This window comes from Pleurodeles waltl, chromosome 5, assembly GCF_031143425.1.
Source record: "Pleurodeles waltl isolate 20211129_DDA chromosome 5, aPleWal1.hap1.20221129, whole genome shotgun sequence".
NCBI lineage: Eukaryota > Metazoa > Chordata > Amphibia > Caudata > Salamandridae > Pleurodeles > Pleurodeles waltl.
Window position 1 is genome coordinate 905689494 of NC_090444.1, and position 23836 is coordinate 905713329.

The 23836-nt window shown below is 43.8% G+C and overlaps 1 protein-coding gene across 3 annotated transcripts in view; it reads left to right on the forward strand.

Moving 5' to 3' along the window:
- Positions 1 to 23836, forward strand: part of TTC13 (tetratricopeptide repeat domain 13) — an 815569-nt gene that overhangs the window by 201935 nt on the left and 589798 nt on the right. For all 3 annotated transcript variants that reach the window (XM_069235032.1, XM_069235030.1, XM_069235031.1), the window contains exon 6: positions 16883 to 16975. In XM_069235032.1, coding sequence (XP_069091133.1) covers positions 16883 to 16975 — 93 coding nt within the window. The remainder of the gene's footprint in view (positions 1 to 16882; positions 16976 to 23836) is intronic.

The following is a 23836-nucleotide window of genomic DNA, read 5'->3' on the forward strand; positions in this document are numbered from 1 at the left end:
TGCATAGCAATAGTATCGAATGCTAGACTAAACATGAGACCACTGCAATAGTGTCTGGCACAACAATGGTCTCAAGCACACGGTCAATTACAGGATCTAGTGTTGTTAGGCTGCCTAACTTACAAATCTCTGCAATGGTGGAATCACAACAACTTAATAAAAGGGCGGTTGTTTCAGGACCCAGTGCCTCAGACCATAATCACAACAGATGCGTCAATGACAGGTTGGGGCACTCATCTCAACAACCTAACCATACAAAGGGAATGGAACTCAACACAGTTAACTTATCACCTAAACCATTTAGAATTGTTAGCTGTGTTCCTGGCCCTAAAAGCTTTTCAACCTCAGATCAGGCACAAAACAGTCTTAATAAAAACAGACAATGAAAACAATGTATTATCTGAAAAAAACAGGGGGGAACACATTCATCCCAATTGTCCCTTCTAGCCTAAACAATATGGAAATGGGCAATTCACAATCAGATTTACTTGCTAGCAGAATATATCCCAGGGATGCACAACCACTTAGCATACCTAGTAAGCAGGACGCAGCAACAAATACACGAATGGGAAATTCACTCACAGGTACTTCAACAGTACTTTCAAATGTGTGGAACACCAGACATAGACCTTTTCTCAACAAGCCAAAATGCCAAAGCTTTGCATCCAGACTCCCACACTCTCTGTCCAAGGGCAATGCTCTATGGATCAATTGGTCAGGGATATTTGCTTACGCTTTCCCCCCCTCCCAGTAATTCCATTGCTGGTCAACAAACTGCATCACTCCTCTCTCACCATGATACTGATAGCTCCTACGTGGGCACGTCAACACTGGCACACAACACTTCTGGATTTTTTTAAGTAGTACCCTATCACAAACTTCCAAACAGAACAGATCTGTTAACACAGAACAAAGGTAAAATCAGGCATCCCAATCCCAGTGTACCCAACTTAGCGATTTGGCTCCTGAGGTCATAGAGTTTGGATATTTACACCTTCCATTAGAAAGTATGGAAGTTCTAAAACAAGCACACAAACTAACAACTAGGCAATGCTGGGCAAACAAGTGGAAACAGTTTGTTTACTACTGTCAACCCAAAAATATGGATCCACTTAAAGCATCAATACAATATATTGTATGTTACCTGATTTATTTACAAAAAGCAAATTTAGCTTTTCCTCTATTAAGATTCATCTCACGTTTATATCAGCGTACTTACAAACCATACAACATACTTCTCTCTTCAGAGTTCCTGTCTTAAAAGCCTTTATGGAAGGACTTAAACATATTATTCAACCAAGAACTCCACCAGTTCCTGCATGGAATCTCAATATTGTACTCACAAGATTAATGGGACCACCATTCGAGCCCATGCATTCATGTGATATTCAATTTCTCACATGGAAAGTTGCTTTCCTAATAGTAATTACTTCATTAAAAAGAATGAGTGAAATACAAGCATTCACTCTAGAGGAACCATTTGTCCAAGTACACAAACATAAAGTTGTACTTAGGACAAATCCAAACTTTTTGCCAGAAGTAGTTTCTCCTTTTCACATTAACCAATCAGTGGAATTGCCAGTCTTCTTTCCACAGCCAGACTCAACTGCTGAAAGAGCTTTTCACAATCTTGACCTTAAAAGAGCTCTAATGTATTATGTTGACAAAATAAAAGAGTTTAGGAAAAGTAAACAGATTGCTGTTGCTTTCCAACAACCACATAAAGGTAATCCTATCTCAAAACAAGGATTAGCTAGATTGATTGTGAGATGTATTCATACATGTTACATTAAAGCAAAAAGGCAACTTTTGATAACTCCTAAAGCACATTCAACTAGGAAAAAAGGTTTTTCTATGGCATTTTTAGGAAACATACCAAGGGCAGACAAATGCAAAGCTGCCACATGGTCCACATCACATACCTTCACAAAACATTACTGTGTTGATGTGTTATCAAAGCAACAGGCCAATGTTGGTCAAGCAGTACTAAAAACACTATTTCAAACCACTTCAACCCCTACAGGCTATCCACCTCTTTATTGGGAGAAGGACTGCTTTTTAGTCTATGCACAGGATGTCTATCTGCAGCTACACATGCCACCGAACGGAAAATGTCACTTAACCAGTGTACACCTGTTAGTGGCATGTAGTGCTGCAGATTCACATGTGCCCTCCCCGGAAGCCTGTAGTCGTTGCAGTACTTATTTGTACATATGTATATATATTTACATTTGCATGGACATCTTATTTACTTATTACATTTAGTTGTACATTTACATTCTTTCACTCTGTCACTCCTTCCTATACCATTCTGCGGGAAAACAATCTAACAAAGGAGTCGATACCCATGCGCACTATTACTGAGAGGAGGAGTCACTCGATCTTGTGACTCGAGAAAAGACTTCTTCGAAGCAAAACAACTTGTAACACTCCAAGCCCAACACTAGATGGCAGAATATGCTTAACATGTGAATCTACAGCACTACATGCCACGAACAGATGTACACTGGGTAAGTGACATTTTCCATACATATATATATATATATATATATATATATATATAATTATTTTTTTTTTTCAAATGTACCAAGAATCTGAGTTCAAGGTTAGGGGACATTTTACTACCTCAAATTCTGGGTCAGGGATTTCAAGAAAGGAAGTTTTTCCAAATTGAACGAATGTATCTTTATTATTCAGGTAAAACTTATAATTGAAAACACCAGTGGGAATAACCAATGTTACACTGTGACTACAAATAGTTAGTCAAGTAAAAAACAAAAAAATTGAGGTTGCTAACTAGGAAAGTATATAGAAAAATAAAAGCAAGAAAGAAGCTGAGTCACTAGACATAAATAGCCCCGGGTCATTTTGTGGACGGAATGCAGCAGGAATGAACAGTTACTATGCACCTGTACTCTTAGGGGTCAGTACAATTGGTTTTGATTCAGCAAGGGTCATACATTTCAGCAATTTCCTCCAGAACATTAGATCCGCTCCTTGTAGGCAGGCTAGGATAGCCTGTCTGAATGTGCGACTTCCGACCTTTATAAAGTGCTTTTCCAGTAGCCCCCTCCGCTCTGGCATTATGGTGGAACAAGTACAGGCGATGTGACAAATGTTTTCCTTTGGGTAGTGATAGAGCAGGCAATCGGTCTCCATATCATTTCTTCTCCAAGCTGAGAGGTTGCAAAGTGTGCAGAAGCTGCCTAGTGAAGAAGCTGCCTAGCCAATAGTTCAACAGACTGAGTTTTGCTTTTAGGCCAAACAGTTGCCCAGGGTACGGTTGAGGCTTTAAAAAACCATAAGAGCACATTGTCATCCAGGCATGTGATCTTCTTGACAACTGTGTTTTGGCGTCAAGAGATGAGAGCTTTTTCGCTGTTAAATTTATGGCTTTATTGAAGGTTGACTTGGTAAGAGTTAAAGTTCAAGGAACCTCTGCCTGGAACGTCGTTTACACTAGATTTAAATAGTTATTTGCCTGGGTGTTTCCTGGGTCAGAGATGACTTTCCACACAAGGCAGCTGAGAGTAGATCTTGTCTCATTTTTACGGGCGAGCGCAAAGCACTCCTGTCCATGTTGTTATCTCTCTTTGGGCTTCAAACCACGCCTATGTCACATCAGTGTCTTTCATTGGTTCGTGGTCTTGCCTTTTAAAACCTGCGTGCTTTCATTAGAGGAAGGCATGGATAAGTCATGCCTTTTCTGGTGGTTAGCCCTCCTGGAGCGCAGCAACCAAGTACTGAAAACATACGAGACTTGCTGTTTTCCGTCTGGTTTGTGGACTACTTTTTCTCTTTTTTTGCAGCGCGATCTCGCTTGGCAGAATTCGAGCGCTTTGCATGACATTGACCCTGTTACATAGTTAATTGCACTTTTGCCGGTTATGTAGATAATTGCTCTTTTGCTGATAGGTTTCACTACGAGTGAACTGTTATTTCCGATTGTGTGTCTGCTTTGCACTGATGCCGGCCGTCAGCTCGCTTATGTGAAACTTTTACTTTTCAGTTTATATGGCAAGAAAAGTCCAGTTAGTTATGTGAAACTGTTTTATTTTCAATTTATGTGGCAAGAAAAGTCCGGTTAGGAGTTTACAATGCTAATTGCTCGAGATCAAGCAAACGCGAGACCATTTGCATTGCAAATGCTTGTTCAACTTGTAGCAGGTTTTTAAAAACACACCAAGGCTATCTATGTTCTGTCTTCGAAGGCCAAACTTAAGGAGTATTTGAGCTGAAGAGGCATGACGTGGGAGATTGAACACCCACTGATAAGTGGCAACTATGGCATTGCCTATTATTTTGTCAGCTTTCCTGCTGATGGCCCCCACACCATGTGCTATGGAAGGAACATGTTTGTCAGCTATGACTTGTAGAAGCAGTTAGAGTGACAGGCTTTTTAGAGAGCTCCTTTTTTTTTTTTTTAATTTCATAATTTATTCAGCTTTGTCACAGAAAATAATAATGCGCGAAAACATTGAAAACAAACATACTGTTTCCTTCAACAGCTAAAATACATATATCAGTTTATGCACAAAAACGTAGATTGAAATGACATTAGTCTATATGACTAACAGTGTCGTTGCTCTCCAAAAGATTTAATTTACACATAAATCCACGAAATAGTGATGGTTGTTCTTAAAAGGACATATATCTCATGTATAGACGTTATTTCTTCTCATTTTGAGATAATGTGTAGATTAGTCTTTAGTTCCTTTTTTTTTTTTTATTTTTTTTTTTTGTTTATTACACATTTTGCGATACAGAAAAATACAACCAACAAACCTGCCAGTCATCATCATTAGTGTGTTGCATACAGTATGCTATTAGGTGTCATACAGAAAGGAACATACAGCAATAGTCATCATGTCCATATCAATAGGAATTACAAGCCACTAGACTGAATACAGGAGCTCAGAGGACCACAACGCTCTGCCTTAGTGCATAAAGAGGGCAGCCGTGGAGGAAGACCGGGGCAGCGATCTGGTACATGCCAGTGTTACAGGCATTGCCTCCGTGATGTGAGAGGAAAAGAGTGCGATGTACCCCTACCACCACCCACCTCCCAGGGATCATTCACTCAAAATATCTCCTTCTGATTCCCTGCTCTGATGTTCCCGAGCCCAACTCACAAACGGATCCCAGATGTCTCGGGGCCTGGATGCAGCCGGCAGTAACTCCCAGAACGTGGTTAGCTGCGTGTGCCCATAAGTTACATCCCCTAGCCAGTCCCTCACCTCGGGCACCCTCCGTCTACCCCAGTGGATCGCCACCCGTCGCTTAGCAAACAGTAGAAGCAATGCATGCAGCTTGCGCGATGGTGGCGGAGTGTCTCTGACATATCCTAGTAGCCCAAGCAGAGGGGAAGGGACGTCCGAGCGGCCCACAATCTGGTTTACCAATACAAAAACCTGAGACCAATAACCCTCCAACCTCGGGCAGGACCATGCTATATGTAGAAAAGAGGCCGAGGCCGACCCACATCGCCAACATTCATCCGTCTCTCTAAGCCCCATTCTTTTCAGGCTGATGGGGGTTCTGTAGAACCTATGCAGGTATTTAAAATGTATTAAACGCAACTTGTAGTTTGGCGAAAGCTCAGTAAGCTGCCCACAGCAGAATTCCCACTGTTCCTCAGATATCTCAGGTTGGAGCTCCTCGTTCCAATACAGCATAGATTTAGGCGCCACCCCCGGTGCCATGTTTTGCATATGGCGATAAATACGAGTTACCAGCTTACGGGGAGACGGGGAGCCCACCACCGCCTCTAAAGCTGTAAAGACTGGCGGCGCGTCAGGGAACTCACTGGATAGTGCCCGGCACGCCGCACATAGTTTATGGTACAAAAATAATTCGGAAAAAGGCACCGTACCCCCCTCCTCCGGCGCCGGCGGAGGCATGAACTTGCCATTGGGAAAGAGGTCCGCAAAGGTGCGAAGATGCAGCTTGACGATTAGATGACCGGCTATCCCATCAGCCACACAAGGCAGCATCGGGTTATGCAACAGAGGGAGCGATGGAGCATACAACAATGGGACCCCCGCCCTCCTGCGCAACTCCTCCCACACCCATTGCAGCGTCCCAGCTGTGTCTACATCTGCTCTAGGGCGCCGTGCCTTGGCGCATATCGCCACACCAAGTGGAAGGGGCGCCACCACATCTCGTTCCACTGCCATGTGAGGCTGAAAAGGGACAGGGTGGGTCCAAAAATGCAGGAACTGAGCCTGAGCACATAGGGCATACAATTTCATATCTGAGGCACCCAGACCTCCCTGTCGCAGTGGTAGTGCCAGCGTGTCCCACGCTACCCTGGCCTGTCCACCTGCCCACACCAGCGCCACCAGGCAGGACCGCAGAGTGGCAAAGAAGTGCGACGTAAGCGGTATAGGTATATTGACGAATAAATAAAGGAATTTGGGTAGCACTATCATTTTTTGTCAACGCAATCCGCCCAGTTAGCGACAGAGGCAGGGAAGCCCATAATTTCACTTTCTCGCTCAGCCACATCATAGCCCTGCCAAAGTCAAGTCTCCAGATCTCCTAAAGGTTCCGGCTAATCCAAATCCCCAAATATTTGACTTCCTCCGCCTCCCAGCGCAGGGGGTATTCGGAGGACACCTCCGCAGTGCTGTCCGTGAGGGGAAAGATTACCGATTTAGACCAGTTGATGGAGATGCCCGCGAAGCCCTCAAATCGGACAAATTCCCGCAAAATGGGATCCAAGTTGTCCGCAGGATTGATAAGATAAAGGGTCACATTGTCCGCGTATAGTGATATTAGAAGGTTTCTAGAACTGAAGCCTATACCTCTCGCAGTATGATGTTGTCTAATCCTAGCTGCCAACGGCTCCATAGCTATGGCAAACAGCAGCGGGGAGAGAGGACACCCCTGCCTAGTACCACGCAAGACAGGGAACGGTTCAGACACCAGGCCATCTACCCGCACTCTGGCTGTAGGCAAAGTGTAAAGCAGGCGAATTTTCCTAAGCAGCAGCGCACTGAAACCCATCCTTTCCAATATATGGAATAAATAGGGCCATTCAAGAGTATCAAAGGCCTTAGTGGCATCTAAAAACACCACAGCAGCCCTGACCTCAGGGTGTAGGTAATGCAATGCGGCGAAGATCGTTAGCAGGTTGTGGGAGGTCACTCTTCCCGGTATAAAACCGGATTGGTCTGGGAGTGCGATCATCGGCAACATTGGCTGCACCCGGTTCGCGAGCAGCTTGGCCAAGATTTTCACATCTACATTAATCAGAGATAAGGGCCGATAGGAGTTTAGATCGTCAGCAGGTTTATCCGGCTTCAGCAACGTGATGATCAGCGCCTCGCGCATGGTGGCAGGCAACACCCCCCTTTCTAAGGCCTCCTCGTACACTGCCAATAACCGGGGCGACAGCTCATCCACGTACGCCTTATAGAAAGCTGTTGTCAGACCATCAGGTCCCGGCGCCTTGTCAGGCGGCAAGCTCATGATGACTTGTGCCACCTCTCCGGCATCTATCGGTAGGTCCATATATTCTCTGTGGTTATTATTGAACCACACCAACGCAATGGAATCCAGGAAGGATGCAAGCCCCTCCGGACACTCATCCTGGGTGTTGGTATATAAACGAGAGTAAAACTCGGAGAATGCTCCTACAATGTCCTCCTTGTCATGAAGCAGCTCGCCAGCCGTCGTGTGCAGTTCATGAATATACGTCGCGGGACACGGCGGCCTAATCATATTTGCCAGGACCTTCCCCGGTCTCCCACCCTCGCCGTACCGCCTCGCCTCCGCATATTTCCCTAGAAATTTAACCTCCTGCATCGCCTCCTCGTCGTACTCCCAATAATTTGGTTTTCAGCAGCCCCGCCACCCCTGACTCTCCAGCCTCTAAGAAAGTGCGTTTGAGTCGTTTTATATCGGCTTCCAGTGCTACCAGGGTGCCCCGTATCGCCCTCAGTACACCCGCCTGTCGGGCTATACACAGGCCCCTGATGACTACCTTGAAGGCCTCCCACAAAGTCGCCTCCGTTTCCACCGATCCCACATTGCGCTCAAAGTAGTCAGTGATATCAGTCCGTATCTCCTCTTTGAACGCATCATCAAGTAATGCGTGAGGCGGAAGCCGCCACGAGAACGCCGGGAAAGGACCACCAGGGAGTAGTAACCTCAACATACAGGGTGCATGGTCGGACAACGAACGGGGCATGTGCTCTACCTGCGCCATCCACAGTGCAACGTCCCGCGACACCAGCCAGAAGTCAAGACGGGACCACGCGCCGCTATAAGCCGATATACAGGTGCCCTCCCTCAGGTCCCCATGCCTACCCCGCCACACATCAACCAGCGCACCATCCAGCAGTATTTCCCGCAGCGCGGAACTCGCCAACGGATTCAATGTGCGAGCTACCCCCTTCCTATCTGCTTTGTCATCCAGTACTGCATTGAAATCACCTCCTCATACAATTGTATTGCATCCAGTGGCTTTCACTTGCCCCCAGAGCTTATGGAAGAAACCTGGGGAGTCAACATTAGGCCCATACACAGCCACGAATACCACCGAAACTCCGCACACAATGCCCTGTACCAAAACATATCTACCCTCTGGGTCGCATTGAACAGAGCCCTCCCGCCAATCCAACCCGCGACGTATCAGTATCGCCACCCCCCGGGCATAGTTGGAATAGATAGCTGAATAAACGTGCCCCCATCTGGTGTGACGCAGTCTTTGGGCAGGGGCGGTGTTCAAATGAGTTTCCTGCAACAGGCAGACATCCACACAGTGCTGCACCAAATATACATGTACCAACCTAGCCTTCCTGTGGTCGTTGAGCCCCCGAACATTCCAGGTAAGACAGTTCAAAGTTTTATCCACTCTGGGCATTCCCCACACACATTATGTAAAGTGCAGTAAGACATGCTGACAATGACCAGGCTGTACGCTCAGGACACCACGCAGATAGCATACAATAAAAGTTGGCAGTAAACAACAAAACAAAAACCCAAACCAACCGCCCCCCACCCACTCCAACCCCCCAACCGGGTCGTAGAGTAGCCATCCCCATGCTATCCCCAAAGCGACATTTAAATAAACAAGGGAACATTCCTGAGGGGGTGTGGCGATGCCGGCTACTCCCCCGTGTGAAACGGGGTGGCCGGAAGATCTGCAGGGGATCCTAGCCACTCAAAACCTAATAATTTAGATCTATCTAGGATAGCAGATGTCAACGATTGAACACCGGGCATCACAAGTGCACTACCCCTTCCAGCGGATAAAAGTCCACAGACAAAAAGGAGCCATTCCCCTCAGGATATAGTAGATGGGACCCGCGTTTACTCATTGTCGCAGAGCTTGCTATCCATTGCCTCCGCAGCATCCTTGGGTCGTTGTGCGGATTTGCGTCCCACATGTTTGGCGAACTTCATCGTCTCCTTGGCATCAGTGAATATGTGGGCAGACCCCTCAAAGGACACCTTTAACTTAGCCGGATAGAGGAGCGAGTACGGAATCTGCGCCTGCAGAAGAAGTCGCTTTGCAGGCAGAAACTCCCGGCGGGCAGCCTGGACAGCCGGGGTGAAGTCAGGGTAGAAGGAGATGTTATTGCCCTTGTGCGTGATGGTACCTCTTTCCCTTGCCAGTTTAAGAATCAAATCTCGGTCTTGGTAGTTCAAGATTCTCACAATTATGGGCCGGGGTGGCGCTCCAACAGGGGGCCTCTGACCCAGCGACCTATGCGCCCTCTCTACCGCAAATACCGCTGAGAGACTAGGGTCAAACAATTTGTGTAGGAGTTCAGTGACATAGGTTTCCATTTTAATTATGGCAGTGGTCTCCGGGACCCCCGTGACGCGTAGATTATTGCGCCGGGACCGCGCTTCTAAGTCCTCATTCTTTGCACGGATTATTTCCAATAATTTGTCCATATGCAGGAGCCGGTCCTTCGTTTCCACTTGGAACTCATGAAACTCAGATTGGCGAGCCTAAAGCGTGTCCAACCTCGTCTCGTGCTTCGCCACCTGTGTTTTCACTGAGTCTAACTGACTGGTGAGGTTGTCCAGTTTAGTGTCAATATTGCGGAGGCTAGAACGCATCTCAAGCATCAGCGTGCGTAAATCTTCGCCATGATCGTCTGCGGCCAGGTCTCGCCCCTCCGCCGCCTGGGGCCCCTGCTCCAACTCTCCCTGGCGCGTGGAGCGCTTATGATCAAAGTTCAGCTTCGGCTGCTTAGAATCATGTTTACCCATGGTGAAGAGAGACCCACCGGGTCCCGCCGTTAACCACCAGCAAAGGCCCCCAGCCTCCTCCACAACGCGTTGCCACTCCAGCCCAGGCCCCGCCGTCAGCGCACGCCCCGGGCTCGAGTCATGGCTCACCCCCAAACGAGCTCCAGCAGGCGCTTCCGCCAGGTCCGCCCACAGGCTGTGCGGGTCCCGAGCTCCTCCAAGGCGATGGAAGGCGGGAATATCGTACCTCCGCTTATGCCTCACCGCCACCTGTACGTTTTCTGCCGGTCTTGGCAGCTCAGGCTCACCCCGGTGTGAAGGATAATTGCAGGATTTCGGTCCGGCCGGCGGAGCTCACTCAGAGAGCGGCCATCTCGCTGCTCAACAGGCCACGCCCCCAGCTCTTTAAGGAATAGAAAGGCAGATGTCAGATGTAAGGGAGTTGTTTTCCTCTACATCGAGCTGCACTGCTTGTTAAAGGCACAGCTGGGTTCGAAAATTACACCTAAATACTTTCTGTCACATGTTTCAGAGCTGAACAGTCCAGGTAAAGCGTGGGCGGTGATTATCTTCTTGTGTTGACTAACCTGGTCTTAGTTTTTCTGAGATTGACTTGGACCCTGTGCTCAGCTGCATATGTTGCTGTGTGTTGATAAGGCACTGCAGGCTAGCCTTTGTGTGGCTGATCAAGACCGCTTAGTCGGCTTACAGCATATTTGAGGCTCTAAACCCACACAGTTTAGGAGGATGCGAGTTGACATTGAGTATAGGTGTCAACTCCGCCAAATACAGATTGAACAAGAATGGCAATAAGATGCATCCTTGTTTTAAACCATTGCGTGTGAAGATTTTTCTTGAACTGATGCACCCAAACCCAACCTCACCCTAGTTCATGTGTTAGTCGAGATTCCAAATTGTTTTTTGTATACACTGATGCATATTAGAAAGACAAAATTATTTTTTAGTTTAATTTACTTAAAAGTCTTGAGTATATGGTACATCATGTACCTAGGGTCTGTAAATTAAATGTTACAAATGGGCTGCAGCACTCATTGTGCCACACACTAAAGTAGCACAGTAAAACATGCTTCAGGCCTGCCACTGCATATTGTAATGCAGTTTTAAACTGCCATTTTGACCTGGCATAATGAACATTTTGCCAGGCCAAACCTTCCTTTTTAATACTTACAAATATCCCCTTAAGATAGACCCTCAGTCGTTTTTCACTGTAGCAGGGCTATCTCTCCCATAGACTAATACTAGGTTACCTTATTATTCTTAATAAGTGATAACTGCAATTTGAGAGCAAATAGGGGAATACGTCCTCCACTCATTTGAAATGTAATTTAAAATCCTCTTTAATGGTGAAGCTGGATTTTAAGTTACTATTCTGATAATGCCATTTTAGAAAGTTGGCATTTTTCTGCCTAAACAAGTGTGCCTTTCTGCCAGTATCCGGGGTCCCATGACTGAGAATGTCTCTCCTCTGGTGGGATGTGTATTCCTCTTAGACATGGGGACAAAAGGGCCTTGTGTGCGGGGCAGTTTGTTACTCTCTTCAGCAGGATGGCCTAGAGGTGTTGTACTCAGCCCTTAAGATTCAGAGGGTAGCCTGAGGGATGTGCCCACCCCTTCCTGACTTCTAATGTTGCCTGCCCTGCAACTGATAAATGTAGCTTACTCCTAATCTCTCCGGTGTTCGTCCACTCCTTAGACAGTTTGGAGCCGAACCCAGGAAAGGAAGATGGCTAGAGTATAAGAATGGCCCCCTTAGAACCTCTCATCAGATCCCTCCTGGACCTGTGGAAGATTCAGAAGAAGGACTGCCCTGCAGTCTGAAGAAGGAAGACAGGTCCTGCTTGGCTTGCCTTGAAGCCAGGATTCCCAGAAATGACTCCCACAGTCAGTTGGCTGATCTCTTATTGGATCTACCGGGACACAACAAGCTTCCCAATACTTCCCTGCAACTGCCTATCTGACTAGCACCAATTAGACATGCATGAGCCCTCCTTCTGGCCTCTGCTGGAGTGAGTCCTTATCACAAAAGGTGCTACACCAGATCTTGTAATCTTGGCCGTACTCCTCCTACCTCAAGATGGCAAAGACTGAACGTTTGGGCTTTTCATGCCTGCGAGCAGACTTTGTGTCAGCATCAACCTCCCACATCTCCAGTCAGCAGGAAATTTGACTGCAACCTGCTTTTCATGCCAACAGTGACTGCCTGCACCTCCAGCCATTGCGAAGTTCTAGCACCTACCTACTCTTTGCTCCGACAACGCCCTCCTCACTGCTCCCACCAGTCCCAAACTCTGGCTGAGGCTCCTCCTATTGGACTGTTAAAAGGTAAAGCCTTCATTAAGACAAGCCTGGTCCTTGGGACTGACCCACGCTCCATGACCATTAGTCTGAACTTGTGACTCTCACCCGGTCCAGCACGAGTGGATAAATGCGAGTAGCACTTTTTGCCTCTATTTTCACCTGAAAGTTTAAAAATGTCTTACTCCAGTTCTACTTTTTGGGTTTTGTTGTTTTTAAGTCATTTTGTTTAATACAATCTATTCTGTTTTTATAAACGGGTTTTGAATTTTTCTTGTGTCATGTTTTCACCTTGTTAATGTTTGCTGCATAAACACTGTACACAGTACCTTTAAGTCAAGCCTGACTACTTTGTGCCAAGCTACCAGAGGGTTAAACACAGATTTATATAGTGACTTTTGTGGCTCACCCTGATAATAATTGTGTTTGAGTTGGACTCTCACCATTCAACTAAAAACCCAATTTCTTAGACCCAGTAGTCCCAACCAAGAATAGAGTTCTAGAGTTATTTTTCACCGAGAAGGGAAGTATGGTTTTTCCACGCTTTTGACATTTACAGAAGATTCTGGGTAATAAGACATGTTGAGATTCATGCAAGTCACATAATCCTAGATTCCCCTGGTCTCTAAATTTCAAAAGTGCCTAGGTTTGATTGATGTCTCTTGGTTCTGACCACAAATACTGCAGCCACTCCTTATGGAATGCACCCCATCAAAAACATTTCCTGGTGTCTAGAGTGTGGTACCCAGCTTGTACCCATGGAAAATCCACATGTTTCACCTAACACCACATTCAGAAGACCTGAGGTACACAGACATGGCTCAAGTGATGACAGGGCTATATTCCTGAATGAGAAAGATTGAGGGAAACTGCGTGTTTTGGGTGAAGATGTTGAAAATCCGACAAATGTGCTGTTCTGCACATTGTACTAACCAGACAGACAGGACAAGGGTAGCATGGAACCCAACAATTGAAATCTTATGATCTGTAGATCTTGACAATAGAGAGTTGTGATAGATTTAGCTTCTGTCCTAGAGTGACACGTGTGACCAAAAGACAGACAGCCTAAACTAGGTTTTCACTTTCATTTGCTTCCTGAATAATGTGCACCCCTTTTACTGCCTTTGTGGGCACCCTAAACCCAGGGAAAACTAATAGATTTGTGGCACAGCCACACTCGGGAGACCAAGAAAAACTAAATTGGGGTTAAGTCTTATTATGAATATTCTCCTGTTGGAGGATACTAGGGGTACATGTTTTGTAAAAATCCAGCAAAAGTCATGTTCAGCATGCCAGCCAATCAGGCACCCAGCAATATTAAACTTAGTATTGTGTGTAGATGTTAAAAATGTTTGTTTGTAGTTTGTTTCCATACCGCCTAGCAGTGATACCTCCGATCAAAAGACAGATAGCCTAACCTGATATTTGTTTTGTCGAAGTTTCTAAATGCACTGCACCAAATTTGTCAACCCCTGGGCACTTTGAATCCATAGAAAACACGTACGTGTCTGGTGTTCCATGTTTTTACAGACACAAAGAAACAAAGATGGATGTCAATCCTTGACAGGGATTTGTTCCTGGCTGAGGGAGTCTGGAAAGAATCTCCATGTTTTGGAAAGAAAATTGCAGAATTAGAAAATATATATTTTTTTATACTTTCTATATAGTCCTGGGTTTGACATCAATTATCATATTAACAGTGCATCCCAAACATTTTGTCGTGACCCCCTCTTACCCTAGATAATTCCACTGGAAAAAAAGGCTGGATTTCTTAGCCGAAGAAAAATGGTCGCCATTGACAGCTATTCTAGAAAATAAGGAAAGCAAACCTCACAGGTATTTTTTGGCATGCATTCATTGATTATGCATGGTCATTTGGCCAAGACATTTCAGCTGCCTGGTACTCACAGATTATTATGGAGAGATCCTTAGACCCAAAAAAAGTAGGGATAGATGCACCCAGTGATATTAGTTACATTGTCATTACCACCAACTTTGGAAATGCTAGGCAGTTTCTGTAACACCGGATGTATTATAGCATTCAACATAATACATATTGTAGTAATTTGAAACAAAACAAAATAAGGAACAAAAATGAAGATATTATATTTGTCATTAATTAGAACTCTTTAACATTGTTAAGGAAATATCCAACCCGGCAGCTAATGAAAACAACATCACACCCTCACAGGAGTTGTGCAACAACCTTGCTGATTACTTTCACAAGATTGCAACCATGTACAGGAACTTTGAACCACAACCTACACCTATGGGCTTCAGCGACAGTTGCCATGACCACAACCAAAACGAACTACAGACTAACCACCTGGAACCTTCTCCCCCCAAGGTCACCATGATCTACCATAAAATCCATCCACCGAGGAGTCCCCACAGATCCCTGTTTAACAAGGAAGAGCTTATGCCAGAATCAAAACCACTCGTCCCGTTGAAATGAACACTCTCAAGCATCTTATTAACTTAAATGTAATGACAATAATCGCATCTTCAGAGTTTAAGAAATCAGATTATGGATACATCAGTTGCACATGCCTGTGAACTTATCTTTTTATCTCTGACTGTTAAAGACAGCTTATGTTCAGTCCCCAGTCCAGTTGAACCTAGAAAATATGATATATCGTACCTCCCCTCTTCTGGTGTTTTAGCAGTAATTGCACTTAATACCTGCATTATATAAAAATGTGGTACAAATCCCATATGTTCGTATTGAAAGGTGCTTTTCTATGCTTGCTTCAAATACAAGCCTTAAAAACAGGTGATGTGCTGGACTTTAACTTGGAGATACAAGTGTCACCACCATCGCTTGCTCTGGTTGGCCCCACCCTTTATTATTTTTAACAACCTATTGTTTTTTGTTTTGTTTTTTACCGCTGCAGCATAGAGGCGTAACACCAATTCATGCCCCTTAGTAATAAAGTGTATACCTCACTCCTACAGCCCCTTTACATGACCAGTGAGTCTTGTGCCACACAAAAGCTCAGACATATTAGTGAAAAGCCTTGCCCTGCAAGCATCCTCATGATTATCCGGAGTAAATCATTAATAGACATTTTACCTACTAAGAGGTAAAAGGCTTGATTCTTTTTTTGCACTTTTGCTAAACAAAGCCCAGTTTCTAAAAATCCTCTGGGAAAGTGCAGGCTGAGCTAGGGAATCTAGTAGACTAGAACTCACGGGCCACCTAGGCTTACGAAAGGATGGTGCATTCTGGGCATCGACCAGTTCTGAAAGACTGCATAATTGTTTGTTGCATTAGTGAGTTCCAAAGCTTCTTTCGCCATGGATGCATACAAGAATCCATCGTATATATTTTACAAACTTTATTGAAATTAATGTCCGAGTGTATTGCATATAATGTTTATTTATTTACCTACAAAAATAAACCCAATATTGGCAGTGGAAGTGATTTTTGCACACAATATTAAACATGAATGCAACATTATGATGATTATTTCAATTATCCCTTGCATGAAATTATTAAATCAGTCTTTGGTAACCAGCCCCTCCCTCCCTTCTAGGCCCTAGCTAAGCTTTCCTAGCACCAAAATTATCCTTCTGGGTGTCTTTAGGTGGCCTCTACCCCGTATACTTTGAACAATAGGCTTGTAGTTTAGTTGGATTCTGTACTTGAAGACCCTCGCTCTATACCTCGGGTATGACTTCGTTTGAGCTGGTTGACTTCACTAGGGATGTTTGAAAGCTCATAAATCAATATATCAGGAAGCTGAAGATTCTTCCGTGCCTAATACATGTCTTAGACTAAATACGCTTCTCTGATTATTTTGAAAAGAGGACCCATTATGATGAAGGTAAATTGCAAGAATTGGTATCTGAATTCTGTTGCACCTTCACTAAATCCTATCACACTTTATAAATCACATTAATGAATAAGTATGAATAATTGATACATTATCAAACTATAATAAAGCAAACATGTATTGTACATGTACAGCCAATACAGCACATGACTATAAATGAAAAATGTACACTCAGCTGCATGAGTTTACAAATATATAAAATGCAGTGCGTGTACATAAAAAGAAAATGCAAAGATCACAGCAGGCCAAAATGAGGTAAGAAATGAAGGGAACCAGGCAGGTTGAATACTGACATTCATTTAATTTCTTTGCAGTTCTCTACAGAAGAAGAAAGCCAAACTTAAAGCGTTGCAGACTTTGGGTAGTTTAGTCCCTTTCTGTTGATTTAATAGTGGAGAACGATAATTATATTTTGAAAATGGAACAATTACTTTAGTAATTTTCATTCTGCATCTATTGTCCAGCATTCTGAAATGTTTATTTATAGTAGTAAGTATACCTTCATTTTCACACTTTTGTAGGACATTAAGAATGCTGATCTTGCCTTATTTGAACTTGGTCGAGTTATAAGCATGGAACCAAATCATCCAGAAGTATATGAGCAACGAGCAGAGGTAAGCTATTGACCCATATCTTGTTGTCACCATTTCAAGTTGATGTTTGGCCGGTAGGAGGATTTCAGTATGCCAGATGTAATCTAAAAACCTTTTGACTGGCCATATCCTTGCATTTATATACATAGGTGTCATATTTGCTAGTGTGTGGCATTTTCATGTTATCAATTTACTCATGTGCAAGATTAGGACTGTCAGCAGGATTTTCAGGCTCAAATACTCACTAAGAACATTATGATGATGTAGATTTCTAATTTGCTGTAGTGACTTTTAAAATGTTCCCTCTTCAAAGTGACAGTGATTCGGTGTCTTGGAGAGTGTCTAACAACAACACAATAACTGCTGCAACAGGGCAAAATATATTTTCAGTGTCTAAGAGCCCCCCTTGCTCTTTAGCCATTGCTCATTTCCACTCAGAGACAGAGTAAAGTACTAACTTCAGGCAGACAGGTATGTAATTCTATAATTTTGACCCTGAAATGGTTAGTTGCCTGCAAAATCCAGGACCTACTACTAAGTGCTTACAACATTCTATCTCATGACTCTACGCCCTATACATGCATGACAACACCCTATACAGCCTTCCACACTGGGATAGTTTGATCGCAAACCACAATCAAAAGATATTATTGTAGGCTCTTTGGGGGGGGGGGGGGAAACAAAGGATTGGAAAGGCACTTTATTTTATTTCAAAGCTCCATAGCACATAATAGCACACAACAGCTTCTTATCAGAAACGCAGTGAGTCACCAACTGAATCACTGATTCAAACCCCCACACCAGACATTTATCCAGTCCTGCATCAAGCATTCTGCCTCCACATTCCACCATCAGTACTAGTCCATTCACACTAAGCACATGCCACACAAACAACCGAAAGGAAAACAAAACAATATCTAACAAAGTCCTTGATCCTTTCCAGAACCTAATCTTTTCTAACGTGCATCCACAAACGAGAAAATGTTCCGAACCTTAAAAACCTTCTATCTACACCTGCCCTCACCCCCACCGGTTCTCATACTGTAACACTACTTCCTTACACCTACGCATTCAGAAATACACTTCTGCCTTCATTTGTTATCCTCTTAAACAACCACTCTAGATGAGCCAAAAATCTCTTAAAATTCCAAGTTCTGATATTTTCCACCTGTAATTGCTGACATGAAAACCTATACCACCCTGTATATATCCAACCAACACACATTTTATAAACCAAAGCTGACCTACCTAGATATCCAGCTACCCAGACTCATCAATACCTCTGTTGCGGTTGGCATATCTCCTCCCCATTTCTTGATATCATTTCACTTTATCCCTCACTTTTACATCTTCATCCAACTTGTTCTTCCCTTCCTCCCTCCAAATCACCCAATATGGTACCAACTTGGTAGTTAGTTCTGGTCCTTTTAATAACTCAGAGTGGCTTAACAGTTGCCACACCCAAATAATCCTAGATGACAACACCGTAGCCTACATCATTTTCCGTAAATGCAACCCAAAATTCAAAGGCAACAGTATTGACTCCTTAACTACTCTAGTAATACACTCCACCTGACAATTGGTCTTGTGAGTGCATAGCACTAGATACCAATGTTTAATTCTGCTATTCCTCAAAAACACCTGAATTGTTGCTGGTATGCACTTTACTCTTGTCTGATACCACCTCCTTAGAAATACTTTCACATCAAAATAATACTTCCAGGAAAAATAATCACCGCTTCTGTGGTTATGCAATATATCAAACATATTTCTACCTGCTTAAGGTAGCAATATGTAATCTCAATTGTATGTGGCTTTTTTTGGGAAAGAATATGAAGTGGACCTGCTAGATCCATTGCCAACTTCCTTCAGGGACCGTTCCACTAAACCCAAAGGAATAATACATGCTTTGGCTGTTTTGTCACTTCTGCAGCAAATCTCATAATTTCCCATTCACCTGTCAATCATGGCATCCAAACTAAACCACCAAAAATACTATTTTGCCTTTCTTTTTATGCTTGACATTCCACAGTGTCCCTCATGGCACAATCTTCTTATGCAAACCTTTTGGTAGTGTAATCTTGTTACCTCTAACTTAAATCTTAGCAAAAACTCTGCAGTCACCATAAAAGTACTTTTTTCTTCAGGCTATTCTTTTAACAAATAATGCTTCTCATCCACTAAAAATATATACTTTTCTTACGTTATTCATCTGACTTCTGTCTGTGCTGAGCCCCCACGTCTTTTTACGGTTTCTTACTCATAATTAACTGCCACCTCACACTGCTCCTCCTTTGACGCAGCTCTGTTACCATCAAGCATCAAAAGCAAACTCGACAGCCCAACCACCCGTTCTTACAAGAACCTCTTCCATGGTGTAATGATATGCCTGCAACTTCGAAGACAACCAGCGTGTCCAAAATCTACCACCACCTGACGCTGGCATAGTTACAATTCTAGGACACTTCACTGCTAGAAAGTCATCAGTGCACGGTGCACTCCTGTAACAGTCTTGTGACATTCCACTCTGCTCCCCTGCATCATCTTCTAGCTACAACGTATACCTTTTTTGCCTTAGTTTAAAAGATTATGCTGCTTTCCTTTGAAGTGTTATTTATTTTTTTGTGGATATTCAGCTCTTTGGAAGGCAGAAGAAACAAAAAACAGGGAGCATGCCACAGAAGCCGATCATGGTTTCACATCCTGGTCATGGGCCCACCTGCTCCTTTTTGTGTTTTACTTTTAAAAATGGATACAGTGTAATAGGTGTTGTTTTTCAGTGGCTCCATGATGCCGGGAATGCCATGTAATGCTTAATTTAGAACATTCATTTTCACAGTATGCAGGCTCTGCCATTCATATGTACCTGTTTCCATCAATTATGGGGATCGTTTTACCAGTGCAATCCACCATATTACTTGCTGGTTGCACTTAGCAGTTCAGCGGGGCAGTGCATCTTTATTTAGGGCTCAACTTTGTCTGACAGTTCATCCCACTGATCTGACATGGGTACCTTCCTCGGGCCCTTAAAGTTTAAAGTCTTCAAGGTGCCACAGTTTAGTTTAAGCTTCAGCCCATGTATGAAGCTCAAGTGACCAGCTCTTTATAGTCGGGGCCACTACAGCCTTCCGTTTCTTAGTTATCAGATGCTTTGCTAACAGGAGGGCAAGGTGTAAAACCCAGAAATAGCCCTGGCAAACCACAGGTCGGGGGAACTGGCCCAGTAGAGAGCATTCATGGTTTTATCGGTTGACAATTTTAGTTATTGACGTAAGTGTACTTGTAACCCACGTTCAATATTCAACTATAACAGGCAGTCCAAGAGCATATGACAGAAGCCAGTCCTTCTTGTGAATATCTCTGTGGCAACAGGATACACGTTGTGTAGTATTGTGGGGACCACATATGCTCTGTGAAGGATGTTAACTTGAATATGTTTAAAATGGGCCTTCCCACTGACATTACGGGATAGGCTGTAGTTTTGTTCCATTCTTTATCATTGAACCATCTCCCCAGGAATACATTACATCTGTATCTAATTTTAACTTTAGAATCGCTCATAATCTTTTGTAGGGCCCTGTGTAACCAAATTACCAGGGGTCTCCCATCACCCATCCTGTAAGCGGTTTGAATATAACCTAGAGCTGTTGGTTCAGTTCGGAAATGTTCCAGCGTGCCTTAAGTATGTAAGCCGTTCTATGTTAAAAATGTTCCCCTGTGTAAACCAAATTTTTTCATGAGTGAGTAGAATGAAAGCAACTGCCTATTTCCAAACAGGTCGCCTACAGCAAAGATGCCTGCTTCGTTCCAATGTCCAGAGTTTTTACTGTTGGAAAAAAACCCTTTTTTAGGTAGCTCCCTTAACAGTACAAGTGGGGCTTATTAGATTTCTTTTTGTGTCTTATGTATAACAGTTGTAAGGCAATGCAATGCTACCTTCAGGAGTTTGGGAAGTAAGAAAGCGAACAAGCAGAGTTACACCTATCCAACAACATATTAAATAGCTTACCGTCCTGTATGACCGCTAATGGATATCCAGTTCCAACTGTATTGCGCCCAGCAAGCTAATGCATCAGCCACTGAATCTTGGATGCCAGGTAGTAAAATTCCTTATCAGGAACTTCCATCCCTGGTTTATCCGTAGGTGCCTTTAATTTAGCCAATGAAAAATGTCTCCTGCCTTGCCCTAAGATCTGCACCCCTACAAAGCTATCCAAGTCTTAAAATGTATTTATGTAAACCAGCATGGGTAAATTCACCAGTTGGTAAAAGAGCCTGAGGAACATCTCCATTTTTGTACACAGCCTATCGGGGCCAGCGGTAAACACTTCCAAAAGGCTACGTACTTCCTTAGGGATGCAATTGCATCTCCCAGGTTTCCTTCCAGAATCACTGTTTTCAAGATTTGGATAATTTCACCTTCACCCTGCTAGTGACTCCATTTTCTGAAGTATTGCAAACATTGAATCCAGGTTACAGCTTTGCATTTGCTATTATAAAGTGCTTATTATCCTTTACAAGGTGCTGAAAGAAGGTTACCATGTTATCTACCACATAGAAACTGAATTGACTCTGTTACGCATGGTGGACACCCCCGTTTGTTCCATCCACTCTCAACTCCTCTACAAATGGCTTCACTGCCAATACAAATAAAAAAGGTGATAATGGGTGTTGGAATTTTGCCCTTACATCGTGGTCACCCTTGTTTTTTTTGCGTTTTTCAGAATCCTACTTTTGTTGGCCATAGTACTCTGGACACTTTACTCCGGCTAACCAGTAGTACAGTGCTTATGTTTCCCTCTTTTAGCATGTTGTAATTGGCATACACCTAATCAGCATATTTAATTTGGGTCCCCAGTATATGGTACTGGATGTTCCAAGGTCCTGTAATTTAACTATCACTAGCTATCTGCAACACCCACTTTGCCACCCACTGCAGCGGTCCAGCAACGCTTTCTCCAAGCATACCATTGTAGCTGTCCACAACTGTCCAGTTTTAAGCTGCCAATTTCATGTCAAAATAAACCCTTTTTGACAGCCCATAATCTTCCTTTTCGATATTATTAATTAACCCCTACGTAGGTCTTATTGCCCATAAGGCAGGGTACACAGTAGTTCAAACTAGGGTATGTAAAAGTTCCACATATCCTTAAAATGAAAAAAGCCCATAAGCTATTTTCAGTACTGCAAGGGCCGCTACTCTGTAAGGGACCGAGTTTCATTACTAGATTCAATGATGCTAATTTTGGCTTGGGGACAGGTAGAAAAATAATACAAGGACTATTGTTTTTTGTCAAATTGTTTTTATTGACACTTTCAAGGATAGATATTACAATAGCACTTTGAAACATTATCATCAAGGCCGAAGTATACAACTAGAGCAATTGAAGGGTACAGCATCAAAAAATAAGACATGGCCTATCAATTGCTAAGGTAGGTAGGTGTAGAGAGGGAAGGAGAGAGGCAACATGGTAAAGGGAAAGAAGGATGACAAAGAAACAGTAGCTCAAATAGGTAATAGCTATGACATAATCAAAATAGTTTTAACCATACCAACTGTGGTCATCTCAGAACTAAATAATCATGAGAAAAGAACATGATCATTATAAGGAATAAAGGTTCGGGTGGGCTGATAAAGTTAGAAAATGCTAGAGCTAGGAGGGTGGTGGGTGATGAGAAAACAGCTTGCAAACAAAAGGGGTATAATGGTGGTGGTGTTTGGAAAATTGTGGGCATTACTCATATCTGAAAACGATGTAGCGCTCTAGTTCGTATGGGACATAAGAAAAAAGGGAGGCCGTGGGATAAGAAATGGACCCGGGGTCCCCAAATGTATTGAAAGCCGATCTGGTGTCCATTAGAATATCAGACATATATTCCATGGTCAAGCCATGCCAAAGTCGAGTGTGCCATTGTGTGATAGACTGTGCCTCTGGGTTTTTTTCCACATTGCAGCTACCGCCAACTTGGCTGCTCCCAGGCAAAGCCACATGACGGAGCGTGCGCTTCAGGTCTGTAGATGGAGTCAGGGGTCCCGAAGTCCCTAATAAAATACATTCAGGAGCAAGGCCGGCTTTAGGACTGGTAGCGCCCTGTGCGACAGTTCATTGTGGTGCCCCCCACACCGTAACCTCCTCCTCGGTTTCATTCACTACCACCTGGCAAATGTGCCCCTCATCTCCCCATCGCTCACCTTCCACATGCATTAATGTGTTTTTAAAGCACTTGTAAAGGCTGGCTTTACTAATCCACTCGGCTAGCCACATAAAATATAAGGGGCATATTTAAGAGCCCCTAGCGCCATTGTAACGCCACATCAGCGTCATTTTTTTAAGCTAATGTGGCGTTAGAAGGCCAAAAACACCGTGCCATATTTACAACGTGGCGCAGTGCATGCCCTGCGCCACTTTGTATCCCTTTGCGCTACATTATGCCACCGCCAGGCATAATGTATGCAAAGGTTACATTCCTCCATTAGGAAGGACCAAAAAATGGCGCAAAGAAATCTGACAGATTTCTTTGCGTCATCTTTTTCCAGCACTTTTAATGCCTGCTCACAGCAGGCACTAAAAGGAGGCTTCCATTGGTTGCAATGGGCCTCTGGGTGTTATGCAGGATTAGCGTCAATATTTTTTATGCTAATCCTGCAAAGCACCAGACTAGCATAAAAAATTCTGACGCTAGTCCCCAAACTACTGCCATGGTGCGCGGTATTTTAAATATGACTCACACATGGTGGCGTTAGGGGGTGGGGGTGCTAAAGGGTGCAGCACCACTTTTTTCAAATATGCCCCATAGGGCAGTGCTTAATTTGTAAATAAAAAGGTGCCTGTGCCCAAAGCGCTCCTCTTAAACTTGCGGCTAATAATGTAAATAGGGCGC